Genomic DNA, 22,823 nt, shown 5'->3' with positions numbered 1-22,823 from the left:
GTGTTTCCTTATTTTCGGTTTTGGCCAGGAATTTTCATAGCGGTGCATCACTAAGAAAAAATAATAATGGGGTGGATTGCCATGAAATTTGTTGAGCGCTTTCACGCATGGTTGTAGCTACAGGGGCTTGTAGTCTCTTGAGTCTTATTCATCTTCAAACATCTGTGTTGTGTCAACCTTTTAGTCAGAATATGAGAACCCCGGGCTAGTGTATGGTTGTCTGCCAGTATCGGCCACACCTAGACTGTCAGCAATGGGAGGTAATGTACGCAGTAAGTTCTTAGTCATTGATGATTACTCATCAGGTAGGTGTTCCTATCAGTATATGCAGTATGCTGTCATCATCCTCACTGTACCAGACCCATTAGACTTGCTCTGTTTCAACTTGAAAGGGTGTGTGTGTGTGTGTGTGTGTGTGTGTGTGTGTGTGTGTGTGTGTGTGTGTGTGTGTGTGTGTGTGTGTGTGTGTGTGTGTGTGTGTGTGTGTGTGTGTGTGTGTGTGTGTGTGTGTGTGTGTGTGTGAGAGAGATTAAGGGTTACTGAGCAAGAGAGAAAAGAGAAAGTGTGTGTGTGTGTGTGTGTGTGTGTGTGTGTGTGTGTATGCATATGTCTGACTCATACTAATGTGACAGTGTTGGATGAAGTTGGATGAGTTTCTAAACTATTGGTGGAGCCCAGATAAAGCATGCTTAATCATTCTGATCCTGTCACAAATTTTTCTGTGCCACCCTGTTAATACCCATTTTATTGTTCCTGTTAACACCTGTTTGTTCGTTTGTGTGTGTGTGTGTGTGTGTGTGTGTGTGTGTGTGTGTGTGTGTGTGTGTGGGCCGGGGGGAGTAGCAGCAGCAATATGTGCATGACACGAGGGGTCGTGTGGAGCTGTGAGCTATAGTGCTATTAGTGGGATTATAGAGTGCTCCCTCCCACTATACATCGTTAAAATTATTATGATTATTTGAAAGAGCATTGCTTAAAAACATTACTGCAAAATCAAAACAATTGCAGCATGTAAATAGCTTTTGATTAAAACATATAATACAACATAAAAAACTGTTAGCTCTCTCGTCATCTAAGATTTTTTTGTGAAGAAGGAGAGGACACTGGAGCAACTCGGACATTTAAGCCTTTTTTATTTATGAAAGCAGAATTACCAGGTGCTCACGGAGAAAAAAGTAATATAAAAGTTTTGGTTTTGCTCCTGGATCCAGCGGGATACAAAACATAAAAAAAACCTGAAGATCAGAAATTAAAAAAAGAGAACTTTTATTAAAATGCCAAATTAATAAAATGCATTTTAATTAATAAAGCCTGTTCTCCTTTTTAACCCATTAAGACCTGGAACGCATCTGTGTCACTTTAGATTTCTTTGGCTATTCAAAAATAGCAGATCTACAAGCTCATAGCGTGGCACCGAGTGCCACTCTACGAGTAATACACTATGTTTCAATGTCAACTACATCTTCCTCAGAGTCTTTCTAGTATTTTCAATGCTCCGCCATCTTGGCTTCCTCCACCTGTCCCTATGCAGGAGTGCAGCTCCACTCCATTTGTGAGGCCGGTGTCTCTCTTGAGGTGGTCTATGTAGGTCATATTTATAAACCCCACATTTACGCATGTTTTTGAGCTCTGTATTTTTTTAGGCACTGTGCCTGTCCACCATTATTTATTTACTATAGTGTCTTCATCCTATAGCCGAGAGGGATGGTCAATGCAATGGTTTAGTAGATGACCAAGAGGGACTGTTGCCACTTTAGCTGCACTGATTGGTCATCTGCCTTATAACTATGCCCAGGAAAATATGACTTTAGCTTGTGTTAATTTGTCAGCTGCCATATCAGCCTTATAGGAGATATACAGCAGCTGATCAATCGCACAACCCTATCACCCTTTACATGCTTTTATCACTCCTCTTACCCAGATTGAATAAAGGCTGGTTATGACATAAAATACTATAAGATATACCGTATATATATATTGACATTTTCGGAGCATTAAACTTTTGATAAATCTAGAAACGACAATCTTTGTGAAGTGAAGTCGGTCAAATTACGGACGCAAAAAAAACCCCAAACTGTTATAAGCCCCATTAATAGGTGTCATATTGACAGGACCCTCTAAACATTGTTTAGAGCGGGGGTCTTCAACCTTTTCAGGCCAAGGACCCCCTAACTGAGAGAGAGATGAAACAGGGACCCCTACTATATATTACATAAAACTGTGTTGCAGATTAAAGCTTTTCATAGATGTTGGATTCACGTTAATGTGTATTTTCAGACATTTAACGACTTAAACCGTCAATACTTAGTAAACTTTCACTCTGTACTTGGTCTGCTCTTTTTTTCGAAATTAGCCGATCTACAAGCTCACAAGCGAGGCGTTGTGAGCTTGTTGATCGGCTATTTTCGGCTAAAGTTGTCCTTAGAACAGGGATGCTAGGGTTCAAGTGGTTAATGTAAAAAACAATGATCCTATCACACGGAGACACACCGTCTCTACAGTTGCTCTGTTGCAACTCTGAGGACCCCCTAGGGGTCCCGGACCCCCTGTTGAAGACCCCTTGGTTTAGAGGGTATTATGGTCTCTCTCTCTCTCTCTCTCTCTCTCTCTCCCTGGTCAGCTCAGCAGTAAGTGCCAGCATGGAGTATGTGTTGGATCGACAAGGAGTCTCTAGTTAGCCTCTCTCCCTCGCTTACACCATGTGGTGAGCCAGCAGGGGGGCGCTGTAGCCCTGTTTAGATCCTGTGTGCGTGTGCTCGTGCATGCGCTACATTACAGCCTATAATGATTCATGATCTGTCATGTGTGTATGCGTGTGCATGCGTGGGCCCATGCAGGTGTGACGGCTGCTTCTGCATCGGTGTGTGTGGGGCACATATACTGTAGAAAGGGGGAATCTCCAAGGTCACAGGAGAAAAATGCTGAGTCATCGACATCTACAGAGAAACCAGACAGCTAGAGGCTGTCATCAAAACCGCTCACACCAACAAAACAGTCAACACACACAAACGCTGTCAATCTCTCTCTTTCTCTCTCTCTCTCTGTTTTCCCTCATTCTGTCTCGTATTTGCCCACACACACACAGTGGAGGGACAATCCATATTCCAGAATAGTCTTATAGTATGCCTAAAGGCTGCAGGGCTGAGCATAAGAACACATAGACTCACCTACAAATATTTCATATTGTGATCCTGTCTTCCCCCTGCTGTGTTCAGGCAGAGGCTGTTGGGTTAACCATGCCGTTTCCATAGAACCTTGTGTAAATACAAAGCCTATTGGCCACCCCGGTAATGGCCATGGCCGTTGCCATGGTGAATCTATACCTTGGTGGGTTGATAAATCCCTGCTTTTAATGCTTGTGTGTGTGTGTGTGTGTGTGTGTGTGTGCGCACACTTGTATGTGTGTGTGTGTGCGCACACTTGTATGTGTGTATGACAGCGAGTTAGCGATAGCCGATAGGAAGGACTGTCCTCTGTCTACCCCAAGATGAGGCTGGAGGGGGCTTTGTCAAGCCTTTGTGCCGTTTGCAATGAGAATGTGTAACGAGGAACTGACTCTCTGTGAATCAGTAGCATTAAGACAGTGTTTTGTTTGTCTGGGGGTTCTTGGTGGATAGATGGTCATAGCTGTATGATGGACTAACATGCCACTGTGATATGTAGGCTACATTAGTTTATCTCTTTCTGTGATCTCTTTTTTGAACTGGCAGTACCACACGCACGCACGCATGCACGCACGCACGCACGCACGCACGCACGCACGCACGCACGCAGAAGTGGACTATGAAAGGGGAGGAGCCAAACAGAGTTCCCGTCCGTACACAAAAAAAATGAGGTGGTGCCCCTGAGGCAAAAACAAAGGAGAAAAAAGTTTTTTTCCTTTTCAGTTTTTTTTTTAAACCAAAAATGGGTTCCACAAATGAGGGTGTCAGTTTAATATTTGCATTTTAGCATTTCCTCTTCAAAACACCATTGTTATGTCACAGCTGAATCTTTTTCAACTAGAAAACAAGCACACACAAAAAGAAATACCTTTCCAAACAATTAGTCTGATCTTTCTGTCTCTGCAGTGTTACCGTAGCAACAAGCATTTCATCCGTGTTTGGAACATTGTGGCACAGAATCTGGTGAGAGACAGGCTTTAGCCAAAACCTTTTTTTACATGACAGCTGGTCACGTATGTGATGTGGAACCAATGGTGATAAAATAATGATGACATGTGTTTGCCCAGCATGGTATACACACATTGTACCAGATTGACAAATTTCTCGGTTTCTCTGTCACCGCCCTTGGCGTCAAGTTGTTGACACAAACAAGAAGATGTGACCTCGGTCGCTTCCTCCGCACTCTTTCTATCTCATACACACTCTCTTCTTTCTCTACTCTCTGCCTCTCTCAATTCAGCTAAGTTCAGTTGAGTTCAATGTGGTCTGTTGGTATGAAAGTTTATTATAGTGTTACCAAATGTTTTTTAACACATTTTTCTATACATTGAAGGACCATAGCGGTGGTCTGGCATGGAGATCCTATCCTATTGACTACGACTAATAGTGCACTTGACATTTCTGCTAACCATTTTCATTAACGAATGGTCTTTTCCCCATGCTATATTACACTACAATTAACTAATTGACTGTCATTTTTCTCCAAGGCTCAGACGGCCAATGACGAGATTCTCGTCATGTGTGTTTTCAGTGGTTTTGCGATAGAGAGTGTGTGTGTGTGTGTGTGTGTGTGTGTGTGTGTGTGTGTGTGTGTGTGTGTGTGTGTGTGTGTGTGTGTGTGTGTGTGTGTGTGTGTGTGTGTGTGTGTGTGTGTGTGTGTGTGTGTGTGTGTGTGTGTGTCTCTCTCTCCACCCATTGGGGTGTACCTTCAAATATTCTCTCATCTCATACAGTGTCTTATGCTCATAGCGAGTATACAGACCTTAATTTGCTGTTTATTGCTGCTGTGGCAACTGTGTGCTATTTAAGCTTCTGCGCCCACTTTCACACACACACACACACACACACACACACACACACACACACACACACACACACACACACACACACACACACACACACACACACACACACACACACACACACACACACACACACATACACACACACAGGTGGATAAGAGAAGGAAACTGGCAACAGTAAATAAGTCTGTTGGAGTTTTGCCTAAAGGAAATTGGAACCCACCGCCGTCTTGTTCCTTCTGTGGAAATGAAGTTTAATATCTAGTTTGGGTATCTAGTCAACCTATAATGCTCTCATTGTAGGTTGATAAAGTCATGCTGTTGCAATACTTTCCTCAAATTTCCGCATTGTCATTTATTGTGCATAAATTATAGCTACTCTTTATTGATCCCTGTGTGTCATCACAGCCCGCAGTAAGTGTGAAAAATACGACAGGAACAGCTAAATAACTTATAACCAGGGAACATGGAATAGATTCATTTATATACTTATTTATTTATGAACGAGTACTGTACATGCTGTTTTTCTACAACTGTTGTCCTGTACCTCCATTCAATAAAATGAAATGTAATAAAATAAACTGGTATTTAATAGCTGGTGGAAAAGAGAAGTAAACAGGCACTGATAAATACATCACAGTTGAGGTGAAGAAATCGTGAACTTATGAGGAAGAGAATCAAACTGATGGTGGAGGTTGAATGAACTCAAGTCAAATAACCAGTTTGTCAAGAGAGAGAACTCTGTGTAAATCATGCTGTACAGAATGTCCATGTTAAAAGTGTGAAGCATGTGAGGTTGCGTGACAAGGAAACAAATACATTTTCCAAAGGTTTCCCCTCTCTCTCTCTGTATCTTGTTCCATCTGCGAACATCAAGTTGAATATCTAGTTTTGGATAGACAATGGTCTAATTGTACTGTACAGTACTCAAGTTCTGTACTTAAGTACACTTTTTAGGTATTTTTACTTTACTGGAGTATTTCATTTTGACCAAGAAGTCTGTGCCCAATATATTACGGTCCCTTGCCTGCTTTTGGGTGCCGACCCACTGGTTGAGAAACAGTGCCGTAGAGCAAGGGTCTTCAATGTTTTTTTGTTTTGTTTTTGTTTGTTTTTTGGTGACCTTTGACCGTTGATGATTTGAGGCATTTTGTTCAAAACGAACCAATCCTGCAAACTTTGGAAGTCAATCTTAGCCAATCAGGATAGAATATAAAAAATCGGAGAGATCCGTGTTGATCAGATGACTGTATAGATACTGTGTACCGATTTGCGTGAGGTTTGGACAAAATCTGTAGGAGTGATATCCAAAAACGGCTAATAAGTGTCAATTTGGGGGTCCTTGACATGAAAAAGTTTGAGAACCACTGAGTTAGGCGGTGTGACTCTCTCCTGTGAATGTGATACTACAGATTATCTGTTCAAGCATGACAGAATCACAAACCACCCGAAGCAAAGCATAAGATACAGAGTTATTGCATAACATTGAACCCTTCAAGGGTATAAATTAATATACAGATTAACCTCATACAACCCACAGAATCATACATTTAACTTAGATGGCACGCCACTGGAGAAGGCTGGGGAGGTGGATGGAGTTGCAGGATCATAGACAGCTGCAGGATCATAGCTGAGACCAATGCTGAGTATGAAGAGCGAATAAGCCCATTAAGACCTGAGGTTCCGATTCTACAAAATGTCTTCTAAATCCTAACAGTTTTTTGAAAAAACTTTGTGCTATGTTGCTACAGTATGTCAGTGGTTTTCAAACTTTTTCATGTCAAGGACCCCCAAAATGTATATGTATTGGCCGCGGACCCCCATCTCAAAAAATGCTAAAAGTGTTCGCTTTAAAAAATATATATTCAAAGATTTGCACACATTTTCACAATTTAAAAAAAATAGCAGATCTACAAGCTCATAGCGCGGCACTCGGTGCCGCGCTATGAGCTTGTATATCTGCTATTTTTGAATAGCCAAAGTGTAAAATAATGCATTTTAGCTCAAATCAAAAAATTACACAGGTGCGTCCCAGTTCTTAATGGGTTAAAAAAGACCGCCTAAATGAACCATTAGATTGAGGGCGTATGTGTTAGCTTGGTAGCCAATGAGAACGAAGGGAGATGAGTGAGGTTGAACGTGGAGACAGTCTGACCGATGTGTATGAATGTATTCACTTGTTAGTGAATAAGAATGGGGGGGGGAGAGTGAGGCTGAGTGTGTACACCCCCTCCCTGCCATGCCTATACCTGATCTATCGCTGCGCTCGATTGTGCTGTGACCCCCTGGCAACCCCTCAAGGACCCCTGGGGATATCCAGACCTGGCTGACCCCACTTTGAGAAGCACTGAGTTGAGTGAATACTATGGATCCCCCACGTGAGGAAATGCATCCTCTGCAATTTAGCCGTCCTAATTATTAGGAGCAGTGGTTGGCCACCAAGCAGCGCCCTTCAGCGTCTTCTTGCTGTGGGAGGAAACCCATTACTAACCACTGAGCCACCACGACAAGTTGTATCAGTTGTATATTGTATGCTATGCTGCATGGTCTCATAGTGTACGTACTGTAGGTAAATGTTAGACTTGTAAAGTGCTAAAACAAAAAAGTATTTCTAGTTTGTCTCTCGTTTTGTTTAGAGCAGGTCAGTGGTGGAAAAAGTGCACTAAATAATTGTAGTGGAGTAAAAGTACAATATTTGCCTCTGAGATGTAGTGGAGTAAAAGTAAAAATATTGGAAATTGGAAATACTCAAGTAAAGTACAAATACCTCAACATTTTACTTAAGTACAGTACTTGAGTAAATGTACTTCGTTACTTTACACCACTGGAGCAGGTTCATCTATTTTTTTCAAAGAATTCAAACACCTTTCTTGGATGATTGAGACTTTATCAGTGCAGGTGCAGAGATAGGGCACTCTGGCTGCTGCTGCTGAGTGTCTCTGAAGCTGTGCTTTGGCTAGAAGGCAGCTTCAATAATACAGAGACCTGTACTCTGTGGCTCAGACATCACTGGCTGTGTTGGAGGATTGGAATGGAGATGGGGGACTGAAGATATGATTATTTAACCCATTAAGACTTGAGGCCAATTCTACAAATGCCTTCTAACAGTTTTCTGAAAAACTCATGTTGCTATATCACAAAGGCGAGCTAAACTTTAATGTCAAGAACCACCAAAATGATATGTATTTGGCCGCCGACACCCATCTCATCTTGTTCCAGGGACCCCCAGAAGCAAAGATTTGAGTTAAAAATGTTAGCTTAAAAAAGATATATATATATATATTCAAAGATTTAGGCAAATTTTCAAGATCTTTCAAAAATAGCAGATCTACAAGCTCATAGCGCGCATAGTGACGCACTATGAGCTTGTAGATCTGCTAATTTTTTTTAATCGTGACACACACACTCATATACTGTATATAGCTAAAATCTAAAACGACAGATGCTTTCCCGGTTTGAATGGGTTAATATTATTTAATATTAGTGCCACATGTAGTTGGGGTCAACTGTATTCAGAGGTTTAAGGCAGACTTAAGGGTGATTTTACGACTCTTGTCTGCCGGCATTGAGAACACCTGCGTGGTTCTTAGGATGTATACCTCCTCAGAGCAGCAAATGGATTGTTTCCAATGTGAGCATCAATAGTCTACTTTATTGATGCACTGCCAGTTAACCCATTAAGACCGGGAAAGAATCTGTGTCATTTTTTGATTTCTTTGGCTATTAAAAAAAAAAAAAGTTAAAATGTGTGCAAATCTTTGATATATATATTTTTAAAGCAAACATTTGTAACTAAAATCTTTGCTTCTGGGGGATTCTATAAATGTCTTCTAAATCCTAACAGTTTTTTTTTAAATGTATTTGGCCGTGGACCCCCATCTCAAAATATTTTGTTCCAGGGACCCTTAGAAGTTGTAACAGAGTTAACTAGAAAAAGTGCTCCTCGGAGCACAAGTCTCCGCCAGCAGACTTGTGTTGTGTCCTATCCGTCCTGTCTGTATAAGTGTACTATCCGTCCTGTCTATGTAAGTGTCCTATCCGTCCTGTCTGTGTAAGTGTCCTATCTGTCCTGTCTGTGTAAGTGTCCTATCCAATTGTTACAGTATCCGCCATTTCTCAGGGTCCTTACATTTCGTGATTATTCCTGTCTTACCTCACTTTGAAAGAGGCTAAGACTCTTTCAAAGTGACACATGTATTTATAGGCTGCTATACGTCACTAGCCAATCAGATCACACTATTTCACCGTATTGTCACGTGTCACGTGAGGCTTGACCAATGTTAGCTTGACATGTGGAAAGTGAAAACAATGTCTCCTGGCGGAGACAACAAACTGCTTTAACAGTCATTCGGTTAAGCTTGCAGATCTGCATGGCTGCATTGGCTATCTGAAAATAGCAGATCTACAAGCTCACAACAGGTTGCATCGCGACGCGTTGCGAGCTTGTAGATCTGCTATTTTCAGCGCAGCAGCGCTTCTACGAGAGAATTTTCGGGAGCCCCGACCATCTTTTCACTGACAGTGAGGTCTACAAACTTACAGTAGCTTGTCCTATGTTATGGAGTTATGTCATAGAGAGTTATGTAGGCTACACAACCTGGCTGGGTTAAGGATATAAACCCGACGCTCCAATATTAACGTGGCGGCACGGAATCACTGCATTCCGCCCGAGTCTCATGTACCGCTACGCTACATGAAAGACAAAGTTGGGCGGGCGTGTGTGTGTGTGTGTGTGTGTGTGTGTGTGTGTGTGTGTGTGTGTGTGTGTGTGTGTGTGTGTGTGTGTGTGTGTGTGTGTGTGTGTGTGTGTGTGTGTGTGTGTGTGTGTGTGTGTGTGTGTGTGTGTGTGTGTGAGAGAGAGTGAGACAGCGAGAGAGCGAGTGAGAGAGGCGTGTGCGTGTGTGGCGAGCGGGGGACGTTTCTTATTGGCTTTTCATGTCTTTGGTCGTATTCTGGTTCGTCTTCATGTCGTAAAATCGGGGCGTTTTTGAGAATATTTAAGGGCGTGTTATTTAAATGACGCTCGTTTCAGCCGTGACATTTATCAACGCTGGGACCAAGTGTAAGCTCGGATCAGCTGTGTAGGATGCGTTGATAAATGTGACTTTGACGTTGGTGTACGGCCAAATATATGGAAAAATATACGCCGGTTTATACGCTGCGTTGATAAATGAGGGCCACTGTGTACCGATTTGCATGACGTTTGGATAAAATATGTAGGAGTAATGTAAAAAACTGAACAAATCGGCCTCCAGGTGGCGCTATAACAGGCCCATGTGAAGGATTTGAGGCAGAGGTTCTGAATTGGCATCCAGGAAGTGTGTGTGCACAGTTTCGCAGCGACCGGGCCAACGGTGCCAGAGATTAGCTGCTAACACACGGACACACAAACGGACACACACACACACACACACACACACGGAGGGTAAAACATACTCTCTCGCCATGCCTTTCGGCCTGGCGGAGACAATGAGTTATTACTTAAAGGTGCGTGTGTGTGTGTGTGTGTGTGTGTGTGTGTGTGTGTGTGTGTGTGTGTGTGTGTGTGTGTGCATCTGCGTGCGACTTGACAGGCAGCGAGGCGAGACGGTGAAACTCTTTCTTATGGGCTTTCCATGCTTTGTTTGGTCGTATTCTGGTTCTTCATGTCGTAGAAGTCAAGAAATGGCAAAATTTTCGCTGAAGTAGGTAAACTACATTTTAAGAAAATGCAAGGAGAACGGCTGTCAGAAGAATGGCGACGCCATAATGTAAACCAGACTGGGTCAAACCGCCTTTCTAAACTGCGCTCACTAAGGAAAAAATAAATCAACACATAAAATCCGAAGCGCACAAACGTGCACAAGAGATTGTGGACATGTCAAAGAAAGGGACTCTTGAGAAGATATGCGACAAAATGAACGAGTCCAGTCTACAGGCTACAGCTGCTGTCTTCAGGTCAGCCTACCTTCTTGCCAAGAAAGACAGACCATACTCTGACCATTTTGATATTCTTGAACTGCAACAGCTAAATGGTGTGGACATTGGACATGGTCTTCATTCTAGATACAGTGCTGCTCAAATTATTGACCATGTTGCTGGAGAAATGCGCAAAAAGATATGCAGAATCATCAAAGAGATAAGGGGGAATATATCTATAATTATAGATGAGTCCACAACTCTGAGTGCGAAAACGACATTGATTATTCATTTAAAATGTGAGACTGACAAGAACAGTGACCCACATTATGTCTTTTTAGGCCTGATCGAGCTCTCGGACCAAAAAGCAGAGACAATAGAACACAGTCTGTTAGCCTGTTTGAATAGGCATGGTTTTGATGATCACTACCTTAAAAAACATTTGATTGCATTGCAAACATTTGATTGCAAAAGCTGCACCAGGAGGTATCCAAAATAGGGCGAGTACTTGATGTACGCTGGGTGGCAAGCTCATTCCGCACAGTCGCTGCAGTGTGGCATAATTTTGAAGCACTCTGTTCACATTTTTCAAAGGCCATGAAAGATGACGCGCGCACGGCAACAGATAAAAAACGGTACAGGGGCGTCACGGGGTGGGGGGCTTGTAAGTGGGACTGAGTTACTAGGGCCCCAGGTAAGGGGGGCCTAAAAAAGAAAAAGAAACATTTTTTTTTGTCTTTTTTTAGAGAAAGAAATCATAAGGGGGCCCACAGTGAATCTTTGTCCCCAGGGCCCAGAATTTGGTCCAAAGAAGAGTTCCTCGTGAAGAAAAAGGGGGGAAAAAGTCGCAACCAACGTGAAGGGGACTGTGATGAATTCAATAGTGTTCAGGGTTACACCTACGACGGATGGACGCTCGATCTGTCTTCCATGATGTCATATGTTTATGTTAACGGATGCTGTTAAAATCCAGTGCTTTCTCTGTTCAACGTGAGAGAGACACGACCGATGATGCCTTGCAACGCCTGTGATACTGTAACCTTCCCAGTCTCTCTGTCTGAATATAATCGTTATAACCCATGGCTGCTTGTCTCCGACTCTGAATTTTCTTTGTCGCCTTTAAGAAAGTGTATGGTACTTTGTGTGGGTGATAAGGAAAAAACAGCTCCATCAGTCAGTTTCTGGCATCCCTACTATCCCTAGTGTTGAGTGGTTATGTGTACCACAATGTACAGTGACATATATATATATATATATAGACGGAGAGCCACACAATGCTACTGTAGGTCTGGTGTACTTTATTAGACTGTCCCCCCGGTGCACAAATGCTCCCTCACAAAGGTTCCCCACAAAGGTTCCTACCAAACAGTATAAGCCAATACTACATTTAGTGGCAGCGGTGGCCTAGTGGTTAGAGGGGCGGCCTTGATACCGGAAGGTCCCTAGTTCGATTCCCCAATTCATCACATCGATCATGAATCACCGCTGAATAGCCCTTGAGCAAGGCTTCCATGCAGGGTCCGGCTGGAAACAAGTTTCGTACTTAGTCCGACACCCTGGGTAAACAACAAACTTTGCTTTGCTTTACATCCTCAATAAACAGAATAATAATAAACAACATAACCGTCAGTCGTTCTTTCTTTTTTTTTTCTTTTCTTTTTTTTACTGAACAAGTAAGACGCGCGAACGCAAAAAAAAAAAAAATGAATGAAAAAAAAAGATTTAAAAAAAAAGTAACCAATAAAAAAATATTAAAAAATACAAAGAAATTCTGCATTAAAAGGAGCATCTGAGAAAAATACAAATTCACAAAAAAATGGTTTTGAACAATTCAACAAAGTAGTAGTATTTGTTCGTAGACCCCCACTTAGGGGGGGTAGAAAAAGTTTCGGAGCGATTCAGGCACTTTTCATTTAACATGGGGTTTCAATGGGGAGTTTTTAGGAGCCTTCTCCGGGGCCTGGCTTCCGGGGGAAGGGGCGGGCTTAAACGCAACCTTGACAGGTGTGTTCAGTTTTCAAAGACCTTTCATTTGATGTATGGTACGTCTATATTGGACATTTACTTGGCTGCACACAGGCAGTGCACACAATAGTGCACACAGAGACACACACACACACACACACACACACACACAAGCCGAGCACGGTGTCATCACATATAGTGCATTTAGCGTGAGGAAAACTCATTGTATCTCAGGGAGTGTGGGGATTATTCTGCCCCATGCTCACTCAGTGTTATACATATGTAGGTACACTGGAGGCCTCCTCACCCTGGATGGGTATCAGCTCACCACTGCTGGACTGGGCTGCTGCAGATGTTGACCCTGGACCTCTGGTGACTGCTGCAGATGTTGACCCTGGACCTCTGGTGAGACAGGCGGTGACGTCGCTGCTGCTGGAGCGGTGTCTGTCTCTGCCGATGTGTCAGGCGGGCCTGTAGCAGATTCCGGAGCCACTGGGGTTGGAGAGAGATGAAACCTGTTCCTCCGTAGGGTGTGTGTAAGCTTGTCACGGTGGTTGAAAGACACATCTCTCAACCGACCACCAGTCTGTCTCTCACCATCTCATCATGCAGGGCTCCGTATCCACAATGCTCAGCCAGGCAATGTAACGTCGTTATGAAGCCGTCCACAGTCTCGTCCATTTCCTGATGCCTCTGATTAAACTTGGCCCTCTCAAAAATCACGTTTCTGCGTGTTGAGTGAGCATCCAACTTATCTTTCACTGTAGTGTACTGGCTCGCTTCCTCAGCGCTCAGGTGCAGTGAAATGAGTATGTCCTCTGCTTCTTCTCCCATAGTATAGATCAAAGCATTAACTTGGTTCTCGTTTGCTTGCGTCTCCAATCCTGATGCAATCCGAAACCTTTCAAAACGTTTGATCCATTTAGGCCAATCCTCCGACTTGAATGAGATCTTATCCGGTGGGGGAACTTGAAACTGATTCATGGCGCTGCTGTGACGTTAGCCGGCCGGCTAAATGCTAAGCTAGGACGACGTTACTTTCACGTAAAAACAACAAACGGGGTTAAAAAAAAAGTACTTCCTACCAAACGGTATAAGCCAATACTACACCTAGTCCAGATATTTCAGACATTGGGTCGTACATCGGCATAGCGCTTAATGACCGAAGAGAATCGGATGATTCTTATCTCGGGTTCTTTGGATTTTTTGTCATGCCATAGATACTCTGGAGACAAAACCTTGGTGGGTTTCTGGACCCATAGGTACTGGTTGAAATGACTCTCGTCTTGCCACAGTGCCTCTATTCCCTGCTTGGCGTCCAGCTCAAAGTTGCGGTTGCACGTTGACACCAGATGATGGACATAAGTCAGTTCTCCCCCAAATACCGCGGCCTGGTAGTAGTAATCACCTTGGTAAGGAGCCATATATGCCTTTGAGGCTGGTCGACGTTCGTAAGTAAACGCACTGCGCTCGGTGGTGTAGAACCATGGGTGTATTGCGGCGACCAGTTGCCCCAATGTCTCGGATCCCCAGCGACCATGGAACTTTGCGTCAACGTCGAAACAGAAGATGTAGTCAGCGTGGTCACGTGGGTTGGATAGCTCCGTTTCTATTAATTCCTGGATATGTTTCATCCGGCCAGCTGAAATCTCCTGCCAGCGTTTCAACCCCGGCACGGACCTGACGAACAGCTCTCGACCGGCACCTATCTTGACGGAAGGGACCTCGTCCGGCCGGTCTGTATACACGTAGTAACGGACGTTGAAACCGACGAAGAAGTGGTGTTCCGCCGTCTCTAGAAAGTCCCTCAAGAACCGTGTGTACTTCCCGATCGCGAAGACTGTCAATGAAATAGTTATGTTGCGGGGTTCGTACATGGCGTCTAACAGCATGGGGTCGAAGGTCTCATCCCAAACAATTGGTGCCATCCACGGCGTCACCGCTACTATGTCAGTACGGTGGTTAGTCAGGAGGTTGGGTTGATTGAATCGCCGGTTTGAATCAAGCGGGGGTGTTGAATGCACGCAGGGGCGCGCCAGACTGCATTTGCATTCCATGGATAGCAGCACTGAAGCATAATACAGTACAAATATGAATACAGTACCACCACCAAGCCCCACCATGGGCCAGTGTCTTCTAAATAGAGATGGCATCTCCCCCCTTGGTGTGGTTTGCAGCCCCTCCTTCCTTCCTTCTACCTACTTTGGGTAGTCTCCAAGAGCTGGTTGAATGCAAAGTCGAACCAAAGTCGTATCTTAACAAAAGTCTGGAGTGAGGTAAATACTGCTTGCATCTGAACTCACGTGTGGCAGCCAAGTAGTGTGTGCCGGGATGCTCGTGAGTCATGACATCTCACTGATGTCACGATAAGTTAGCTATATCCATATATGGAGTTTTACATTGGCGTTATGTCGGAGGAAAAAACCCTTCCGGCCGATAATAATAATAACTAGAAAAAGTGCTCCTCGGAGCACAACTCTCCGCCAGAAGACTTGTGTTGGTTCGAAGGTCGCGAAGGTCGCTATCCCTCTTGTATATGTAAGTGTCCTATCCATCCTGTCTGGGTAAGTGTCCTCTTCCGTTCATTCTGTGTAAGTGTCCTATCCCTCCTGTCCTATCCGTCCTGTCTATGTAAGTGTCATATCCCTCCTGTCTATATAAGTGTCCTATCTGTCCTATCTGTCCAATAAGACAGATAGGAACAATTGGACCGCGACTACTTGACTACTTCCGGTTCGAAGGTCTGGGAGTGAGCTAGTGGCCGGATTTTCGGTATTGGAATCTGGCTTATCACAGTGACACATGTATTTATAGGTCGCTATCCCTCTTGTATATGTAAGTGTCCTATCCAACCTGTCTGGGTAAGTGTCCTCTTCCGTTCTGTCTGTGTGAGTGTCCTATCCCTCCTGTCTGTATAAGTGTCCTATGTCATATCCCTCCTGTCTATATAAATGTCCTATCTGTCCTATCTGCCAATTATGTATCAGCCATGCAGCCATTTCATGGTTCCCGTCTTACCTCACTCTGACAGTGGCAGGGACACTGTCAGAGTGATGACATGTATATATAGGCCCGGTGGCGTCACTAGCCAATCAGATCACAGTATTTCACGTGTCACGTGAGGCTTGACCAATCGGTGTGTCATGTTTAGAAAGTGAAAACGCAGTGATAACAATACTCTCCTGGCGGAGAGTAACTAGAAAAAGTGCTCCTCGGAGCACAACTCTCCGCTGTTGGGAATGTTGGGAAAGTTCTATCTGTATAAGTGTCCTATCCGTCCTGTCTGTATAAGTGTCCTATCCCTCCTGTCTGTATAAGTGTCCTATCCGTCCTGTCTGTGTAAGTGCCCTATCCGTCCTGTCTGTGTAAGTGTCCTATCCAATTGTTACAGTATCCGCCATTTCTCAACCATTTCGTGATTGTTCCTGTCTTACCTCACTCTTACCCGACTTGTGTTGGGAATGTTGGGAATGTTCTAATTCTTATGTTCTAACTGTCCTATCCATCCTGTCTGTATAAGTGTCCGATCCGTCCTGTCTGTATAAGTGTCCTATCCGTCTGTATAAGTGTCCTATCCGTCTTGTCTGTATAAGTGTCCTATCCGTCCTGTCTATGTAAGTGTCCTATCCCTCCTGTCTGTGTAAGTGTCCTATCCCTCCTGTCTGTATAAGTGTCCTATCCGTCCTGTCTGTATACTGTAAGTGTCCTATCCGTCCTGTCTGTATACTGTAAGTGTCCTATCCGTCCTGTCTGTGTAAGTGTCATATCCCTCCTGTCTATGTAAGTGTCCTATCCGTCCTGTCTGTGTAAGTGTTCTATCCGTCCTGTCTGTATAAGTGTCCTATCCGTCCTGTCTGTATAAGTGTCCTATCCGTCCTGTCTGTATAAGTGTCCTATCCGTCCTGTCTGTGTACTGTAAGAGTCCTATCCGTCTGTGTAAGTGTCATATCCCTCCTGTCTATATAAGTGTCCTATCTGTCCTATCTGCCAATTATGTATCAGCCATGCAGCCATTTCGTGATGGTTCCTGTCTTACCTCACTTTGACGGCGGCAAAGACGCCGTCAAAGTGACGCCATGTATTTATACAGTATTTCACCGTATTGTCACGTGTCACGTGAGGCTTGACCAATCGGTGTGTCGTATTTAGAAAGTGAAAACAAAACTCTCCTACGGAGAGTAATAATAATAATAATAGCAATAATAACTAGAAAAAGTGCTCCTCGGAGCACAACTCTCCGCCAGAAGACTTGTGTTGGGAATGTTGGGAATGTTCTATCTGTATAAGTGTCCTATCCGTCCTGTCTGTATAAGTGTCCTATCCTGTCTGTATAAGTGTCCTATCCGTCCTGTCTATGTAAGTGTCCTATCCGTCCTGTCTGTGTAAGTGTCCTATCTGTCCTGTCTGGACAAACTCTCTTGGCGGAAAAAGTGACTTGTGCTCCTCGGATCTCCTCGGAGCACAAGTCTCCGCCAGCAGACTTGTGTTGGGAATGTTGGGAATGTTCTAATTCTTATGTTCTAACTGTCCTATCCATCCTGTCTGTATAAGTGTCCGATCCGTCCTGTCTGTATAAGTGTCCTATCCGTCCTGTCTGTATAAGTGTCCTATCCGTCTTGTCTGTATAAGTGTCCTATCCGTCCTGTCTATGTAAGTGTCCTATCCCTCCTGTCTGTGTAAGTGTCCTATCTGTCCATTTCTCAGCCATGTCAACTCGAAATCATGCTCGCTGGCTTGGGCGCTTAGCTGTTAACTAAGCATTTGTAGGATCGAGGCCTTCCCATCTAGAGAGGCTTTAGCTTAATTAAAGTATCTGCTTTGCATGCAGGATTGTTGGAACTGTCTTACCTCACTTTGAAAGTGGCACAGACACTTTCAAAGTGACACATGGATTTTATAGGCCGCTATACGTCACTAGCCAATCGGATCACACTATTTCACCGTATTGTCACGTGTCACGTGAGGCTTGACCAATGTTAGTCCCAGTTTCAGAAAGTGAAAACAAACTCCTGGCGGAGAGAACTAGAAAAAGTGCTCCTCGGAGCACAAGTCTCCGCCAGCAGACTTGTGTTGGGAATGTTGGGAATGTTCTAATTCTTATGTTCTAATTCTTACAAAAAATAGAACATGTTACTGTGTCATAGTAACATGACACAAGTGTCCTATCCGTCTGTATAACTGTCCTATCCATCCTGTCTGTATAAGTGTCCTATCCGTGTCCTATCCGTCCTGTCTGTATAAGTGTCCTATCCGTCCTGTCTGTATAAGTGTCCTATCCGTCCTGTCTATGTAAGTGTCCTATCCGTCCTGTCTGTGTAAGTGTCCTATCTGTCCTGTCTGTGTAAGTGTCCTATCCAATTGTTACAGTATCCGCCCTTTCTCAGCCATTTAGTGATTATTCCTGTCTTACCTCACTTTGAAAGAGGCAAAGACTCTTTCAAAGTGACACATGTATGTATATCCCGTTATATGTCACTAGCCAATCAGATCACACTATTTCACCGTATTGTCAAGTGTCACGTGAGGCTCGACCAATGTTTGCTTGGCTGGCGGAGACAACAAAAATGTTCGCTTTAAAAATACATTATATTCAAAGATTTGCACACATTTTCAGGATTTTTAAAAAGATAGCAGATATACAAGCTCATAGCGCGGCACTCTCTGCCGTGCTATGAGCTTGTAGATCTGCTATTTTTGAATAGCCAAAGAAATCTAAAATGACACAGATGCATTCCAGGTCTTAATTGGTTAATTCTATCAAACCACACGGACAGAAGGTGTTATCCACCTGCTTGCCAAGTGTTCCATTTCATCTCGTTTCATTTCATCCTCCCACTCTTGTTCTAGTGTTCCACTGTATCACAAGCAAACCCTCTCATTCTTCTCTGTATTTTTCAGCCCAATTTCTCCATTCATTTTTTTTTGCTTTTGCCACCCACTTTTTCCTCATAAACTATCACTTAGTGTCTGTGCGTGTGCATGTGAGGATGTAGTTGCTGTGTGAATTTGGTGATGTGTGTGTTTGTATGTATGAGTGAGTGCATATGCTGCACTTAAAAGGTGTTTGTGAGAGGTTAGCCCTGTGATGTGTAATGTTCCCTGTCCATGCAATGTCTGTGTGTGTGACTGTGTGTATATTATGAACATGAACAGGCAGCGAGACAATTCTGGGTCTCCTCGGCCATTTGAATGGTAATTGATCAGGAAAAGTGATTTTCTCTAAGACCTACACAGCCCTGTGAACTATCTGTGTGTGTGTGTGTGTGTGTGTGTGGGGGGGGGGGGGGGGGGGGGTCATGTACAAAAGTGAGAGAGACAGGAAAAAATGTAGATTAGGGGGACAAGGTAGTAACCTGATGTGTGGAGCAAGCTTCTTGGATCTGGTAGCGTCAGGTTAACAAGGTAGGGAGTTGTTGCGCAAGCGTGTGTGCATTTTGGCAGAGTCACTGTGACTCTGAATAGCGTTGTCTCCTCTCCATTGTTCAACTCAGTACCATGCTAGCTCGCCTCTACTTGGGGAGAATGACATTTCCCTCGTTTCCAAATGTCATTATCCTTCTCCTGTCATTGTCCTTCTCCTGTTCCAGAGGAATAAGCTTCACTGTTTACTCCAGCCCAGGAGCCAATGGGAATGCTGCATGAGATCCTTTGGTCAAGTTTGGATTTTATTTACATTACTGCTTTTTGTGTTGCAGATTAGCCCTGTCTGCAGCCCAGAAACCTAATATCTCCCTTGTCCAAGGAAGGATTCTCCTTTGTATAAGCGGTATCCTGTATATTTGGTTTCCCACACGGGAAACCTGTGTTTGAATTCAGGTGGTTACAACTGCTTAGTGCCCTGGTTCTCAACATGGGGTCCGGGGACCCCGAGAGGTCCTTGAGGGGGTTCCAGGGGGTCCGCAGCTAAATGATTTATAGTTAGGAACCAAATGGACCCTTACTGTATCTGGTCTGTATCTCCAAGTTGAATTAACACTGAGGATTTTACAGTGGGTCTCAGAGAAATAAAATGGTATTAAAGTAGAATTCCGCCTGACGTTTTTCTTACCTTTTATGGGATGTTATGATATCCTAGGACGAGTGTTACAGTAGAAAAACTCCATCCCAGGTCCGCCGCTGCTTTTTTTTTTTTTTTTTTTTGAGATCTGACGTTCATAGTGACAGAACACTATGGAACGTGATTGTCTTGAATGCGCCCCACCGGAAGTCTCGCTTTAGTGAAACTTCCGGCGCCCCACCGGAATTCTGAGAGGTTAAAACTGGATCTGTGTAGGGTCCATTTTGAACCTTGCCTGTCTACTACCTGGTCGATGCTCATTGCTCCTCCCCGATCCGCCACAGAGACACCTAGGTGCTGCCGCTGAAGCCAGAGTGCTTTTAGACACATCAGCGTCCTGGGGTGCCCCGGGGGATCACAGCGCCAGAGCGCATACCTTATAAATAGTCCTTCCTTGGAGCTGACCCTGGGCTAGTTTGAATCCAACCTGGGGCACTTTACGGCATGTCATTCCCCCATCCTCCTCCTGTCTCTCTGTTCACTGTATCTGTCTGGAATAAAGTATAAAATGCCAAAAATAAATCTTTAAAAGAAATATCAGCAACTTCACTTCTATGCACGGTATAAAAATAGTTTGTCCACACCACTCCTAGTTAAGTAGACAGTGACAAGGAGGGGATATTTATTTATTTATGTGCGTGCACCCTGTTGAGAAAATGCATGTAGGATATGTCTGTGGCATAATGAATAATGTAAGTATGACATATGGGCAGAATGTGTTTTAGACCCACATTTCCTGAATTGAGAATAAAGAAACATTAAAGACATGTTTTACTACAGTAGCTCTCTGCTCACCCGCAGGCTTTGCTGCTTTAATCCATTAAGACCTGAAACGTATCTGTGTCATTTTTTGATTTGAGCTAAAAAGCATTATTTTACACTTTGGCTTTTCAAAAATGGCAGATATACAAGCTCATAGCGCGGCACTCAAGCTTGTAGATCTGCTATTTTTGAAAAATTATGAAAATGTGTGCAAATCTTTGAATATATATTGTTTTAAAGTGAACATTTTTAACTCAAATCTTTGCTTCTGGGGGTCCCTGGAACAACATATTTTGAGATGGGGGTCGGCGGCCAAATACATTTTGGGGGTCCTTGACATGAAAGAGTTTGAGCACCACTGACATAGAAACATAAGTTTTTTCAGAATACTGTTGGGATTGAAGACATCTGGGATAGCAGTATGGAATACATACATACTTGTTCGATTAATGCACGCCATTGTTTAATACAATTCAAAATATTACATAGGTTACACTACTCAAAAGTAAAATTACACAAAATATTCCCAGACACCTCCCCCCAATGTGATAAGTGCAAATCAGCAGATGCAACGCTACTGCACAGTTATGCCCTGTGTCCCAACCTACAGAATTTCTGGATAGAGATATTCAGACTATTTTCCAATATACTAGAGGTAGAGATAGATCCAGACCCAGTGTTAGTCATCCTGGGGGTATCAGAAGGGATGAAGAAACTACAACTACCTCAACAACGCCTTCTTTCATATGGCCTTATTGCTGCAAAAAAATTGATACTTTTATTTTGGAAGAAGAAAGAGACCCCCACAATCAAACTCTGGCTCAACGAGATGACAGAGTCCTTACATTTAGAAAGAATCAGATATATACTCAAAGATAAACTGAAAGATTTTGAAAAGATTTGGAAGCCTTTAGTCTCCTTTCTTAAAGGTTGAAAGGCTAATCCTTGTGGATGACCCGTGTCGCACGTAATCTGGGGCAGCACTTCTGGGGAGGGGGAGGGGAGGCGGGAGGGTCCCTTTGGTTTTTGCTTAAGTTTTTTTTTTTTTTTTTTTCATGTTACCTGTCTGTTTTGTGTTTATGTCTGTTTGTTTTTGTTTAAAAAAAAAAAAGTAAGCTAAATGTACATCTATAACCTGTGCTTCACAATAAAAATATTTGAAACAGAATACTGTTGGGATTTAGAAGACTTTTTGTAGAATCGGCCTCAGGTCTTAATGGATTAACCACTTGAACCCTAGCGTCTCTATTCTGGGGGTGAACATTCAGCAAAAATAGCAGATCTACAAGCGCACAACGCATTGCAACACGACGTGAGGTTATAGATAGGCTATTTTCAGCTGAGATATTAAGTGTGGAGTGGAAAACAGGAGAAGGCCTAGTATAGAGCCCTGAGGGTCTCCGGGCAATGAAGTATTTGCTGTAGGTTTTAAGTGGTTATGCCCTAAATCTCTACCAGATGCATCATGGGAGATGCAGTTTGACTTGCTCAGTTTCAGGGGAGGAGGGGTTAGCCCTTTTCCCCTGAAAAGCGTACAACATGACATCTTAACCCATTAAAGCCGCGTAACCACTTTAACCATCATTTTATACTTTGGGCTATTCAAAAATAGCAGATCTGCTATTTTATTTTTTAAATCATGAACATTTTTTACTCAAATCTTTGCTTCTGGGGGGTGGGTCCCTGGAACAACATTTTGGGTGGTCCTTGACATGAAAAGAGTTTGAGAACCACTGATATTATAGCAACATAATAAAAATAAGGATTTAGAAGACATTTGTAGAATCCCCCAGAAGCAAAGATTTGAGTTAAAAATGTTCGCTTTAAAAAATATATATATATTCAAAGATTTGCACACATTTTTCACAATATTTCAAAAATAGCAGATCTACAAGCTCATAGCGCGACACTCAGTGCCACGCCATGAGCTTGTAGATCTGCTATTTTTGAAAAGACAAAGGAATATAAAAATGACACAGATGCGTCCCCAGTATGAATGGGTTAAAACCCTGATGCCTCTCATGGCAGCTTCCCTGCAAATGCGACTGTCACCTTGCAAGTCTATTCTCGTCACCTCACTTTCGCTTTCTTTCTCTCCATCTTCTCTCTCTCTCTCTCTCTCTCCCTATTCCCTGTATTGTCTTGCTGTCTCTCTGTCTCTCTCTCTCTCTCTCT

General features: G+C 43.4%; 2 protein-coding genes across 3 annotated transcripts in view; one reads left to right on the top strand and one right to left on the bottom strand.

Annotated features, from left to right (window-relative positions):
• Positions 1–22,823, top strand: part of camk1da (calcium/calmodulin-dependent protein kinase 1Da) — an 81,154-nt gene that overhangs the window by 11,240 nt on the left and 47,091 nt on the right. The window lies entirely within an intron of this gene.
• Positions 13,954–14,886, bottom strand: LOC311040038 (globoside alpha-1,3-N-acetylgalactosaminyltransferase 1-like; the record flags this gene model as incomplete). Its single annotated transcript, XM_084050111.1, has 1 exon — positions 13,954–14,886. One exon carries the CDS (start codon positions 14,884–14,886, stop codon positions 13,954–13,956), a length of 933 nt encoding a protein of 310 aa, XP_083906237.1.

Source organism: Gymnoscopelus microlampas, assembly GCF_963454915.1.
Source record: "Gymnoscopelus microlampas genome assembly, chromosome: 23".
Taxonomy (NCBI): Eukaryota; Metazoa; Chordata; class Actinopteri; order Myctophiformes; family Myctophidae; genus Gymnoscopelus; species Gymnoscopelus microlampas.
This window is presented reverse-complemented; position numbering and strand designations above follow the sequence as displayed.